The 14,504-nt window shown below is 34.4% G+C and overlaps 1 protein-coding gene across 2 annotated transcripts in view; it reads right to left on the bottom strand.

Moving 5' to 3' along the window:
• LOC111634105 (silk gland factor 1-like) overlaps positions 1–13,990 on the bottom strand; it is a 44,135-nt gene extending 30,145 nt beyond the window's left edge. The window contains exon 1 of one of the 2 annotated variants that reach the window (XR_002758153.1): positions 12,744–13,990. Coding sequence is in view for 1 of the 2 variants with exons in the window: in XM_023378783.1 (XP_023234551.1) it covers positions 12,814–13,863 (1,050 nt within the window). In the remaining variant the exon portion in view is untranslated. Of the gene's footprint in view, positions 1–12,462 lie in introns of those variants that run through there. The other variant, XM_023378783.1, reaches the window with a different exon arrangement.
• Between the last annotated feature and the right edge of the window lie 514 nt (positions 13,991–14,504).

Genomic DNA, 14,504 nt, shown 5'->3' with positions numbered 1-14,504 from the left:
ATTTAAAAGAGCCTTATTTGTATTTAAAAGAGCCTTATTATGTACGAAAGAAGTTACTAAACTCAGTTACAAGCGCACGAATATTGAAGAAAATCTTAATAAATTTAACTTAAAAACATTAAAAATTATATTTAAAAGTTAAATTTAAGCATATTCTAGCATAATTTTATCAAATTACACAATAGAATGCTTTATTTTTTGCATAAAAGGCTTTATTGGAGAGCCCTATAAGAGTATGATTAACCATGAGAAATCATCAAATTTAACTTAAAAAATTACAAAAAATTATATTAAAGATAAGATATAAACATTTTATACCCTAATCTACGGCCAAAAAAGCCTTATTTTTGTATTAAAAAAAAGCCTTATTGGCGAGGCATCAACAACGAATTTGAAAGGAGAAATTAACGAGTTTTAAACAACTTTAAAGGCATTTGAATTAAAAATATAAAATAAATAATGTATTTTTTTTTTTAAAGTTTAAATGTATTTTTNATTGATGTTTCCCTCCTCTAATATGAGTTTTATGTGAGTCTTCTTGTTCTTATGAATCTAAGTTTTTCAGGTGCTTCTGAGAAAAGGGTGACGTATCTAGCCTTTCAATAGGGCCTTTTTATAATTCCTACATTAGTAAGTTACGTTATTTAATCTGTGAATGCCCCAGTATCAGTTGATGAATCCTATATTGATATTTCCCTCCTCTAATATGAGTTTTCTTACTCTCATGATCAAGTACTCCTAAAAAAAGGGACGACATATGTAGCCTTTCAATTGGGCCTTTTTTAAAATATCTTAAATCAGTGAGTATATTATGAGTAGGGGATTTTAAAAGCTAAAAGCTTGAGACTCTTTAAGATAATAGGAGAGATCGAGCTTTCACTAACATGGCCCTTTAGAAACATGAGAGTTTCGTTTTTTGGTCAGTTTGAGGCATCCTGAAAGAGGCCTTACACAGAAACGTGAATAATTAAAAGCTCTATCTTCGTATTTTACTAGGACACTAAGACGAAAAGGCCCTTTGAGACAGTAAACGAGCATACAACTCGGACCTTTGTGACCTTTAAAAAAACGTGATAAAGTTCATCTTTCATAAAATTTGAGGCATACTGTGGTAGGCCCTAACACTAATTTAGAGTTATTAAACAACAGTTAGCTTATACAACTTTAAGAGGCCTTACAGGTAAGACAACATACTCAAACAAGTACTGTACAGGAAACAGCGACTGATAGAGTAGATTTTTAAACATAATATACTTAAAAAAGAGGCCTTGGAAGGCCTTCGAACGCGAATATTTAAAAAAAACACAGAGATCTTTAAGAAAATAAGCTTTGTAGACTGAAAATAGTTTTAATAGGAAGTGACTTAAGCTAAAATATGAAATTTTGGAAAAGTTTATGCAGTTTTAAAGGAAATAAATTTTTTTAAAAAACATTTAAAATTATTCTTTAATATTCTAGAAACATTTTGGGAACTTTTCTAGAAGTATAATACTGTAAATGGGTGTTAAAGTTTTTAAAAATTGACAAAATTTGCTGCGGTGGATAGAGTTCTATCGAAAAAATGACTAATTTTGGCAATTAAATTGTAAATTTCTTTTTAGTTTAATATTTAGGGACTAAATAAAAGGGTAAAGATACAAAATAACCAAAAATTAACGTATAATTCGTAGAAGAGACGATCCTAAAACGAAAAATACGTTTGGAATGCGCCTGAACCTCCGTAAGAAGTGGGATTTTAGGAGCCAAAATAGCCTAAAGTATAGCAAAAAAGATGCAAAAAGGTAAAAAGGTGTAAGATGACCAAAAATTGAGGCTTAATTCGCACAGGAGATTGTGCTTAAACGAAAAAAATAAGATGGAAGTTGTTGGTAAAATTAGCTAGATACGTGCTTGAGGAGTGGAGTTTTAGGAACCACAATAGGCAAAATTTGAGAAAAAAAAATGATCAAAAAATAATATCTTACAGTATGCAGAGAGGTGCAAAGATGACAAATAACAAAAAAAAATCGGAGTAAAAGTTTTACTAGAGAAGCCCCTAGAAGAAAAAATAAGTTTAGAATTCGACTGAACCTTCATAAGAGGTGTCATTTTAGGAGACAAAACAAGTCGAATTTCAATAAAACAAATCCATTTGGAGGGGTGCAGAAAGGTGTGAAGATGCCAAATAACAAAAAATCCGAGTAAAATTCATATTAGAAAAGGCCCTAGAAGGAAAAATAAGTTGAGAAAATGCGTTTGTTGGAAAACACGTTTCGCGCAAATGCACCTTGAGAAAACACATTTGTGAAGGAGCAAAGCAGCTTGGATTCTAATAATAAAGAATATTTAACTTTCTTGTCGGTTGGCAGACTTTCTTGTATGTATGGAAAATAAAAAGAAAAATCAAGGCTGGCCAATGTAAACAAAAAAAGGGGGCAAACTATTTCACAAAAGGCATCGTTAAACCCCATAGCAAACATAGGGCGAGTTGTAGTAAAGGTGTGAGTAGCTTCGACTTTGTGACTGAACTATGGCAAATATACGTCAGATGTGTGTGTGTACGTGTGTGTGTGTCTGTCCCTTGTGTGCGACGTTCTGTGTTTAAACAAGGAAAAAAGAGACCTTAAAGTTTTTATATATATAAAACGCTTACCATATGTTTTTCTTGCATCGTTTCCCAACGTCCTTTTTAAAAATTATCCCCGCTGTGCCTTTTGTCCTCTTTTAGATATTTGATGGATGGATGGTGGGCCTTTACGAGGCTTTTAGGGGTTGGATTTTAATCCGTCGAGGCCCCAGTATCGGTTGATGACTCCTATATTGATGTTTCCCTCCTCTAATATGAGTTTTATGTGAGTCTTCTTGTTCTTATGAATCTAAGTTTTTCAGGTGCTTCTGAGAAAAGGGTGACGTATCTAGCCTTTCAATAGGGCCTTTTTATAATTCCTACATTAGTAAGTTACGTTATTTAATCTGTGAATGCCCCAGTATCAGTTGATGAATCCTATATTGATATTTCCCTCCTCTAATATGAGTTTTCTTACTCTCATGATCAAGTACTCCTAAAAAAAGGGACGACATATGTAGCCTTTCAATTGGGCCTTTTTTAAAATATCTTAAATCAGTGAGTATATTATGAGTAGGGGATTTTAAAAGCTAAAAGCTTGAGACTCTTTAAGATAATAGGAGAGATCGAGCTTTCACTAACATGGCCCTTTAGAAACATGAGAGTTTCGTTTTTTGGTCAGTTTGAGGCATCCTGAAAGAGGCCTTACACAGAAACGTGAATAATTAAAAGCTCTATCTTCGTATTTTACTAGGACACTAAGACGAAAAGGCCCTTTGAGACAGTAAACGAGCATACAACTCGGACCTTTGTGACCTTTAAAAAAACGTGATAAAGTTCATCTTTCATAAAATTTGAGGCATACTGAGGTAGGCCCTAACACTAATTTAGAGTTATTAAACAACAGTTAGCTTATACAACTTTAAGAGGCCTTACAGGTAAGACAACATACTCAAACAAGTACTGTACAGGAAACAGCGACTGACGACTGATAGAGTAGATTTTTAAACATAATATACTTAAAAAAGAGGCCTTGGAAGGCCTTCGAACGCGAATATTTAAAAAAAACACAGAGATCTTTAAGAAAATAAGCTTGGAAGAAGGACTCGGGAGTGGAATTGGTAGTGGGCTAGGGTCCTCTAAGTGGAAGGCCCTAGCTCTCTATTAAATAATGATACACGTAAAAAAGTAAGGCCCCAAGTTGTAGCTTGTTCAGCTTAAGTGCAAAAGCCCCGAAGAGAGCGATAGATATGTGACAGACAGTGCCACAAAACTATCAAAATCTTAAATTTAATCAGTTTTGGCCCCCCGTAAACAGAATGAAATTAAAGCGTGGCCCTAGTTTAACATTTTTTTAAGTTAGTTAGAGAGGAAGGGGCAAGGAAAAATCGAATTAAAAAAAGAAAGAGAAATGCAATCGATCCGGATGCAGTCGAGTGTAGAAGACATCAGTTGCTTCAGTTTGAAGATCCAATTAAGGATAGAAATAAGGTGAAGTTCCATAATTAATATAAATTGGATAAGATTTGAGGAAAGTATTATGAGGTCTCTCTTTACCTCCTCCCTCTTTACAACGTCTGGCGTTGTTAAGAGGGAGGAGGTAAAGAGAGAACTCGATTCTACTACCGAAAATAGAATTGTTTACCCGTTAAATTCGGTATAAGTGCCGAAATAAAAGGCTCTATTCGAGCCTTAAAATAAGCGTGAGCCTTAAAACGAGCTTACCCCCTTTTAAAATGTTTATTTCGTTTATTTTAAGGCTAAACTCGAGTAATTCGAGCCTTAAATAATCAAATAAATACAGAAGGAAAAAGGCTCTATTCGAGCATTAAAGTCAGCGCGACTCTTAAGGAAAAAAAGGTATCCTAAAAGAGTTTAGCCTTTTTTAAAATGTGGAATAATCGCTTCTTTTAAGGCTTAATGCAGATAATTTATAAGTTTTAACCTTTTAAAATAAGCATGTTTTGTTATTTTTAAAACTCACTTACACGCTTGAGCCTTTTCAAAGTAGGAACATTTAAGTATACTTTGCTACTTATAAGGCTAAATTTTTCGAAAAATTTAGCCTTAAAAGCGAAAAAAGTTTGAATTATTTTAAGACTCAATTTATAAATGTTTAGCCTCTCGAATGAAGCGTATTTTATTATTTCAAAGGCTAACCTACACGTTGTAGCCTTTTGAAAGTATAATATTTTTTTGAATATTTTGTTAAGGCTAAATTTGAATAATTTATAAAGTTTAGCCTTCTTAAACGAGGCTATTTTATAAATTATTTATAAAGAAACTCGAAATACGTAAAATTATAAGCTTGCACGCCTTATAACAAGCGTGAGAGAAGAGTTGAAAAGCCTTTAAACGAAGAGAGAAATCACACCTTACAAAGGCTAAACACAAAGCTATTGTTACTATAGTAGTACCTATTTAACTTTTATTAGGCGGGTAACGGCGTCCATTTGCCAAGTAAGCTTTTGTTGTCCTTGTATACTTGTAGCCCGCCCACGGAGCTACGCTTTAGTTCTGCATTTGCTGCAGAAAATACAAGTCCGTCAGTCTGTCTGTCGTTTTAAAAACTGCAGTTTCGAAGCACAAAAATCATATATTTTTTTTACGTACAAAAAGTCAAAAATATAAAGGTTACGTGGCAAAGACCTCTGTGTCTGAGTATAGATATTGTCAGTGTTGTAGCATACCAAGTTTAGAACGAACGACGCCATTGCCCTTAAAGACCTCGAGGGGTGTCTTTACTTTAATTTTGGAAAAGTAAATGAAAAATGACACATTGTTTAAGTGAGAACAGGTAATTCTCTTCCCCCCTACTTCGTTTCATCCCTTAGATTTATTGGACTGGACGATTAAGTGACCCCCTGGGCTCTAACAACTAATATATCGCATCTGTAACTTATTTCACTCGTTAAAAAGTAACAAGGCCTTCTACTAAACTGTCCTTTCTAATTCCGAATCTGAATTATCGATATGAGCATGTGTAGTGATGTAGTTACATGAGGTTACGTGCTGCTGTAGCGGTATAAGACTAGATGATGATGTCGTGTAAGGCTGTATTGTCATAGCAATTTAAAGGGTGTGCTGCTGTAATAATACAAGACAGCGTGTTGACGTAACAGTACGAGAACGTAGTATTGCTACAACAATATAAAATGATGGCCTTTGCTGCTGCAACAATGTAAGAAGTGCTGTTGCAACAATATAAAACATGCTGCTGCAACAATACAAGATGTACTGTACTGTTGCAACAACAGTATATTGCTACAACAATATAACAGGTGCTGTTATAACAGTATAAGATGTTCTGTTTGCAACAATATAAGACGGTATACTGCTATAACATTATAAAACTACGTGTGCATTACGAGACGGTGTGTAGCTGCAAGAACACAAGATAACGTGTTGCTGCAACAATAAAACTATGTTCTACTACAACATTACAAGACGGCGTGCTAATGCAACAATACAAAACAATGTGCTGCTACAACGATACAAGACGGCGCGCTTATTAATTACTCGTATTTAATTCGATGTTAGGCCAAATTTTTCAGTGTTATTAAGTGTAGAAATGGTGTAGAAACATATTCTGTGTTGTTAACAAGGCTAAAAGAACAAATATTCTCCTGAAAGAAATAAAACTCACACATTTTACTTGCTGCAAACGAAATTAATCCATGTTATAGCGTGAAGATCGAACTAGAAGTTGTTACTGTAGCATTATCGAAAAGAAATTCAACTCACGTAACGAAGTTTGAAGTATTTTTCTTTTTTAAATGGTTGATTTTAAGTGGATAAAAAGCATTTATAAACTGAATTTGTTATTATAGTAGCATCGTAATTCCTGTTTAGATCTAAGGACGACAGACAGGACAGACGTCCTTGTGCAAATTGAATAATTTAATCAGCGTGCGGCATATTCTATAGGCATACAAAAGCTGAAAGTGTGTGTGTGCTTTTTTTGGATCCATGTCCGCTTAAGTGATTTTTGGATGTTTGTCTGGGTGTCTGTACGGTATAATTTGCAATTTATCACTTCATAAATTGCTGCCGATGTAGTATTTAGCCTGTAAATTTGTTTAGAAAATGGTCTTATTTGTTTCCTGCTGCGTTACTAAGTATAAATCTTGATATAAATGAGCCTTATTTTAACATTTTAGCCTTTAACTCGTAAAGGCTACAGAAACGTGTACTTTTCTCAAAAAAAAAATATTTAGTTCAAGGAATGAAATATGCAAATTTCTAATTAATTACGCTTGATGAGTGAGAATTTCACGCAAAAAATGCGAAATTCTTCGCATTCTTTACGTGAAATCGAGCACGTGGGGAGGTTAAATTAAGTACTTTTAAGCGTTTGTATCAAGAAAATCGTCACGGATTTTTAGAAGGGAATTTTCGAAGAAAATATGATTTTTTTAAATCAAAAACGACCGTGAAAACCCCCCCTTTGCTTCGCTAGTGTATGATACTGATTTGCATACGAAATAACGCATCAGTATCAGTATTATCTACAGAATAATTTCGCTGAAGTCCCTTATCTAAAAAAAGACCCCAAATCCAAAAAAATCCAATTTCTTTGTTTACTCGTCCAACGTAAGTTACGAATCATCCGTAACGGATATTGCAAAATCTGCCATAACTTACGGTGTTATAAATACGTTTCTCGCACGTTACATCACCCGTAACGTCGATAATTCAGTAAAAGTGGGTAACGGAGCCCTAAAAATTAGTTAAGGGTGCCATTTTACGGTTTGAAATGAGGGTGCTACATTAAAAAAAAACACCCAAAAATTGTGTTATTTCGTTAATTTAAGCCGTTAAATGAGGGGATGAGCGTTACTAGAACGTTATATAAAGCGTCGCTTTATCGATCGTCTAAGGGGGGGGTAGGCACAGGATGTGCACGTGTGCAGGTGTGTACATAAACGTCTCACCTGTACACCTACTTCGACGTACACAACCGTTGTTTGTCCAATTCCCAGTTTGATCGAATTTCAATTCAGAAAAATATATATTTTTCACAACAAAATCATTGTTTCCGAATTAACACTCGTAACCGACTTAATCTCGACTACGCCCGTAATAAAACGTTACGTTTTTTATAAAATTAAACGTTATAAACGTGACGGTTACGTACGGTATTAAAAATTTCCTAATTAATTCGTAAGATTATTAATTAAGCCGACATTTTAAAAACTCACACACTCGAAACTATAAGCAGCGATTTTTATATAAGAAGTTCCGACGCTCGTTTCGGTTTTTATCGTTTTAATTAGCGAAAGGTTATGAGCAATATTTATTTCTGAAGTGTTTAATATAATAATAATAATAAAAAAAACCAATAAAGAGTGGGAGGAAAGAGAGAGAGAAAAAAAAAAAAGTGGTNACGAAAAGGCCCTTTGAGACAGTAAACGAGCATACAACTCGGACCTTTGTGACCTTTAAAAAAACGTGATAAAGTTCATCTTTCATAAAATTTGAGGCATACTGTGGATTTGAATTAAAAATATAAAATAAATAATGTATTTTTTTTTTTAAAGTTTAAATGTATTTTTTTTTGTGTGTGAGAAAAGGAGAGGGAATTGTGTGTTTTAATGCATTTTCGTTTGAATTATATAAAAATAATGTCCTTAAGTAAGCCTCAGGACATGATAAGAAATAATTAAAGAAGTAGCAGATTGAATTATTTAACTAACATTTTCATTCGATAATGTTACAAATGCTGATGGAATTTAAAAGTTATTGAAGTAATTACTTTTGTGATGTTTTCTAGTTTTAAAATGTTTCTTTTTTTCTGTAGATTTTTTTCATGTTTTATGGATATTAAAGTGGAAAGTTTTGGCAAGGGAGAGAGAGAGAGAGAGAGAGAGAAAAAAAAAAGTGGTAGATTTGTTGAAAAATTAATTAGAAATCGGAAACTGCAAACAAGGAATTTAATTTTGTATTTTATTTTGTCTTTAGGGAGATGATCACCTAATTATCTTTAGTGTTCTTCCACTTCAATGATTTCACCTTCCGTTCATCGAAAGTTTTCTCGTTTGATCTGCTTTTAAAAGGAGAAGAAATTAACAGCGTTACTTTCTACTCTTGCTCACACTCTTTAAACACTTTGCCTATAGGCCCACTCCCCCTCCTCTTCATCTTCAATTTCTAAAGACTTTCATCCAATTCTCTTCTCCTCCATCCGAACCATCGAAGTCCTTGGTTAAAAATAACTTTCAAATTTCAATTTTTTAAACTATTTTTTTGCAATTTTCTCGTGTTATTTCGAATCTTTAGAGTCTGGAGATTGTTTTAAACATAAAATTTCGTGACTTTTTATGGTAATTTAGTAAAAAAAATTTGTTTTTTTTTGAAGAGTTGCCTCGCTTAACCGTAGCAAAAGTTGTATTTTCTTTGCGGTTTTTTTTACTAATTTTTTTACAAATTTTTGTTATTTTTCTAGAAATTTCTTATTAAATGCATGTAAAAATTATTACGAATCTTAAAACTAATAAAATTTTATAAAATTAACTTAAAAAGTTTACTTATTTTCGAAAGGTTTTCCTTTTCTTAAATACAACAAGAGCTACTTTTGATGTACTTTTGTTACTGTATTTTGTAATTCTAAAAGATTTTATATATATATATATTATCTAACGTGTTTTTAAATCATTATAAATCCCAAAATTAAATTAATTTCCAAGGATTTAATTGAAAATTCTATAAGTTTTCAAGGGTGTTTCGACGATTCGTAAACTGTTTTATCAATCACAAGAACTATACTTACTGTACTTTAGATGCGATATTTTCTATATTTTAATTAATTTTTCGGCTTATTTTCTTCTATATTTTCGATTTAACTCTACTATTAAGTTAAATTTATACTTCGAATCTTCGGAAAGGTCCAATTTCTGTGTAGTTTAAGCGCTTTGTTAACTCGAAAAAAACGCTCTTCTAACTCGGATTTCTCGGCAATTTTATCGAATTTTTTGTAATATATACCTTCTACCGTGTCTAAATTTTGTTAAAAACTTCAAAATTGAGTAAAATTTTATAAAATTTAACTTAAAAATCCACATATTTCTAGGGGGACGTAGCACTTACTCGCCTAAGACAAGAGCTACTTTTCATATAATTTTGAGGTTCTATCTTTGAATTAATTCTATAAACTGAAGCTAGAAGTATCATTTTATATGAAAATAACTTAAATTTAATTATGTTTAATTTTACAGAGCGCGAATTTAGCTCCAAACACAGCACTTAATAACAAGCCACGTAGATTCGAAAGATAGTTTGACCTTTGATCTTAAGGCTCGAATTATAAGTAGATGAAAAAATTTTTGAGTTTGTTGACAAATTTTTTAAAATTTAAATGAGCTATTTTTAAGCCAGGAAGGCAATTTTCCTGCTTATCCTCCGTGGGAACGTCTCCTGAAAGAATCTTTGTTTTATAGGTGATAGGAGGGTCTTCCTGTACGATTTTTATCACTTATACACGAATGTCAAGTCTCGTATTCATAAAATAAACAAGTAATTGTGAAGAAGAGATAAGAGTCCTGTTATTATATGGGTCGATAGCTCTATGGAATTAATTACCTTTCAGGGAGTAGCAATTGTTGTCGTATCTGTTGAAGATTCGATCCTAAAATCGACGAGTAACACCCCCAAAAAATGCAATTATTTCCAAATAAAAAAGCTTAATTTTACATTTTTACAGTTAATTACATATTCAAACACTTAAAAACACTAAAATGTGCTAAAATTTATTAAAATGTAAAGCCTAAAATCGAATATTTTGAGCCAGAAACGTTAAAAATATATCCATTTTTAAAGGCTTCTAAAGTAATTTAGACACGTGTTTTGCTATTTTAAATGGCCAAGTTTAGAGTAAATGCTTTATTTATGTTCAGTAAAGCCCTTTTGATAGCCCAAAAACAGGGATTCTTCTCTGTTAAAATGCGAAACTTGCGATGTTTCCTAGCATCTAGACAATGAAAATCTTGTAAAGATGAACTTTGGATACGTCTGATAAGATGTAATAATCGACTTTGGATCTTCAATTTTACAAGAAACGGGCAAAGATGGCTAAAAACGATAGGACCCCGGGTATTCTATAGATAATATACTATGATAAGGCACATTTGTATCGATAGATATAGGGCCTAACTTTAGTTCTAAGTGTACTAAAAATTAACTTATATACCATGGTTCTTGCTAAGGATGCGGATGCAGGAGTTGGAATATGATCTTCTCCAGCAATTCAGCATCGTTATACTCATGTAAATTGCCGAAAAATTTGATTATTTACGGGTCTAAATAATTGTATACACGAATAAATAAGTAAATTTTAATCTTATCAGTTAGAAAATCTTCTTCAAATGATGATATTCTTATGTTTTTCATTGCTCTGAATGTTTACAAGGAAAGGCCTGCTGATATAATCTGAAAATTCTAACGATTTACAGCTTAATTTCTTACAAAGCCTGATACAAACATGCATATATAATATTTATGCTCTTTAAGAGGCCTTAAAAGCTCACTTAAGCCCGAAAAATGCTATATTAAGTATACGTTGCGAGAACTCGGATATTGGATATATCATTGAAAAGATGATTTTAGGGCCTATAAATCACTTGAAACTAGGGGAAAAATTATTAATTTTTGTTAAGAAGTATTGAATTATAAGTTCTAGTTCGATTTAATTATATAAAATCTACAATAATCATCAAGAACATTGCAGAAAATATGGCTTTTCTATAAAACATACGACTTTCCACAGTAATCTAGTCTATAGATCGTTGTAAAGAGTCTCATAAAATCGATACTAGGCCCTAGACAAAGCAATTTAAAAGCAATTAGGCTTCTGCATCGTTGTACAAACAGTACCGAACTTAATGTAAGTCATTAAATTTCTTACGGGGCATACAATTAATGTTACGAGGTCAAAAAACTTAATACTAGGCCATAACTCGCTAGTTTAAGGCGCTTAAAACCTTTACTAGGCCTTAGTTAAAGCAATTTAAAGGTAATTAAGTAACCGTATCGTTGTATAAACAGTTTAGAATGTAAGAAACTTCATTAAGTTTCTTACGAGGCTTACAGTTCATGATGAGAAATTGCCTAAGAAAAAACTAATATAAAAAAGAAACTAAGCTCTAAATCTCTAATTTAAACCTGTTTAAAATCGTTATTAGGCCCCAAGTAAAATATCTCAAAGATAATTAGGCCTCTAGAAGCACTCCAAAACTTAATATATAAATCGTTAAGTTTCTTAAGAGGCGTACAATTTATGATACGAAGTCCAAGATCTTTCGAAAAAAGCAGGATATTAGGCCCTAGATTAAATGATTTAAAGGTAATTAGGCCTCTAAACAGTTGTATAAACACTCCAAAACTTAATAAAAATCGTTAAGTTCATTACAAGGTATACAATTCACGAAGAAAACTTCATACGAAACCAGAAATTACGCTCCAGATCTCAAGTTTAACTGACATAAAATCGAAGCTAGGCCCTAAATAAAGAGATTTAAAGGTATTTCATTCTCTTTCATATTCAATAAATAATCGGAACGAAGTAATCCAAGACTAATGCCCTACATTAAAATAAAATTAAAAAATAGGTCCCCTTAAGCGAAGAATCTTAACGGTTAAAACGTCATTACGAGCGAAACTCCCTTAGACTTATCATCAAATTTAAGAGGCCCTTAATGGCGAAGGGGGCCTTTTCGATTTCAGAACGTCAAAAGGCAGTTTACCGTGTTTCTTAAAACCAAGAAATACCCGATAAAAATTAAATTAAACCCGGATTAAAGGCTTCGTTTGACGTGTCGAACTCGAGAAGGCCCCTTTCTAGATAATTTAACGTATATCTCGTAAGGGATTGGGCGAATTTTCGAGTGAAACCACCCAAAAAAAAATGGACAAGGAGTCAAAGATAAGATCCCATAAAATATTTATTTTCCGCACACCTCTTTTGTATAATTATTGTACACAATTTTACAAGTTACAAAGCATCTTTTCCTTTATAATTTTTGTTATTATTGTTATAATTTTTAGTCAATATGAGGCCTGATAACCCGCAAAATTCCACGTCTTTCTTAAATATTTACATACTAATGACGTCACGAGACAGGGGGAGAAGGGGAGAAAAAAAGAACGAAAAAAAAAAATATATATATATATAAGACCCAATTTGCTAAATTTAGGACCTACTCACCTATTTTTTTTTTCTTAAAATCTAAGGATTTTCTTAGGAGGGCCTCCTCCAATGGGGCCTCCTACTTTATCTACATAGACGTGGCAGGATGCACAGGATAGATAGAAGACGAATAGTAATGAGAAGGGTCGTGTCCGGGCGAAAGAGGAGGAGGATACATGGTATAATTAGAGACTTCATACAGTTTCATGTCCAGTTTGTTCTCGTTGATGATGTTATTGATGGAAAAGGGGTGGTTGGAAGGACTAAAGTTCTTCATTTGGCCCATGTGTAGGTTGTCCTGAAATCCGCGCAGGTGTAGAAGCGAAGGGTCCATCTGGGCTTGACCACAGCAACTACCGTCTGATTTGCAGTTATGGGGTTCTACGTATGGTTCTGCCATGGGATACTGCATGGGACTGGAACGACAGGGTGACAGCCTGTTGCTAGGCGATGTAGTCGAATCTGCCTTAACTTTGGGCGATTGTGCCTTGTTGGCCTGTCTCATGGCTTCTTTCTTTTCGCACTTGAAGCGTTTCTGTCGTCTCAGGTAGCATCCGTTCTCGAACATGTTGCCAGATTCGGGGTGCAGCGTCCAAAAACTGCCCTTTCCTGGCTTGTCCGGTGTCCGTGGCACTTTGACGAAACAATCGTTGAAGCTGAGGCTGTGACGTATGGAATTCTGCCACCTCTGCTGATTCTGCCGATAGTACGGGAAGAGGTCCATGATGAATTGGTAGATTTCGCTCAGGGTCAGCATCTTGGTGGGCGAATTCTGAATGGCCATGGTGATCAGGCTGATGTAAGAATACGGTGGCTTTGCGTGCGTGTAATTACGACGATAGGTCTTGTCGGCTCGGGCTCTCTGCAACGCCGTCGATTCACCACCCCCACTGTAACCACCGCTCAGTGCCGGCGTTACCCCCATACACGTAGGGTTCATACCCTGATTGAGTCCGAGTTGGCTCATGGTCGGAGACATGCAACTGTTGCTCATTCCCATACTCATGGGGGGAATCATGTTGTTACCGAAATTCTGAGCGTTGTAGGTGCTAACGTTCATTCCGTAGTTATTGTGGCCCATGGGTTGAAGGGTGGTAACGTTGCAGGTGGTATCGGCGTAATTCTTGTGGGTCAGCATGTTGCGGGTTCACGGCAAACACTCCATACACACTTTGCTTCTTTAATCAGGTGAAGATGAGCATTGTCCTTACCCCGATCGATGGGAAGTGAACACTGAGAGAGACAAGGTAAATATGTACCAGACGCAAAAGGTAGAAGTGAAAAAGTGCCACCCTCTACTACCTCGTTGTTGATACGCAGGCGCGTGATGTCACTCCTGGCCCCTCCTATATGACGGGGTGAGCTTTTCTGACGTCTCTCCAACCGCCAATCAACCGCGTCACGCCTTCTCCAGATGCGAGTGCGGCCTCTCGTTTCTCCCTTTATAATGTAGTGATTTGACCTTTCGCCCTTTTTTCCGCTGTTTGTCATCCGCTGACCTCATCGCCATATTTATCACTTTTCAATTTCGCTCGTTAGAGGAACCCCCTAAATTAGTATCTGGGGGGGAGTGACTTTCCTTCCTACGTCTGACGAATGTTTAACACCTTCCTCTAATCAGGGCTACGTTCTAATTTAGAAAGAATTAGTGTCGTTTTTCCCTCCCTCTCCACGCGTATTTTTACCTTTTTTAATGCAAGATTTCGCGATTTTTGCGTTAAAATTCTCGATATTTTTGTTTTTTAATCGAATATAAACTGTTAGAAGCGTACTTTTAAA

The sequence above is a fragment of the Centruroides sculpturatus genome, unplaced genomic scaffold, assembly GCF_000671375.1.
Source record: "Centruroides sculpturatus isolate CEXI.00-Female unplaced genomic scaffold, Cexi_2.0 scaffold823, whole genome shotgun sequence".
NCBI classification, from domain to species: Eukaryota; Metazoa; Arthropoda; class Arachnida; order Scorpiones; family Buthidae; genus Centruroides; species Centruroides sculpturatus.
This window is presented reverse-complemented; position numbering and strand designations above follow the sequence as displayed.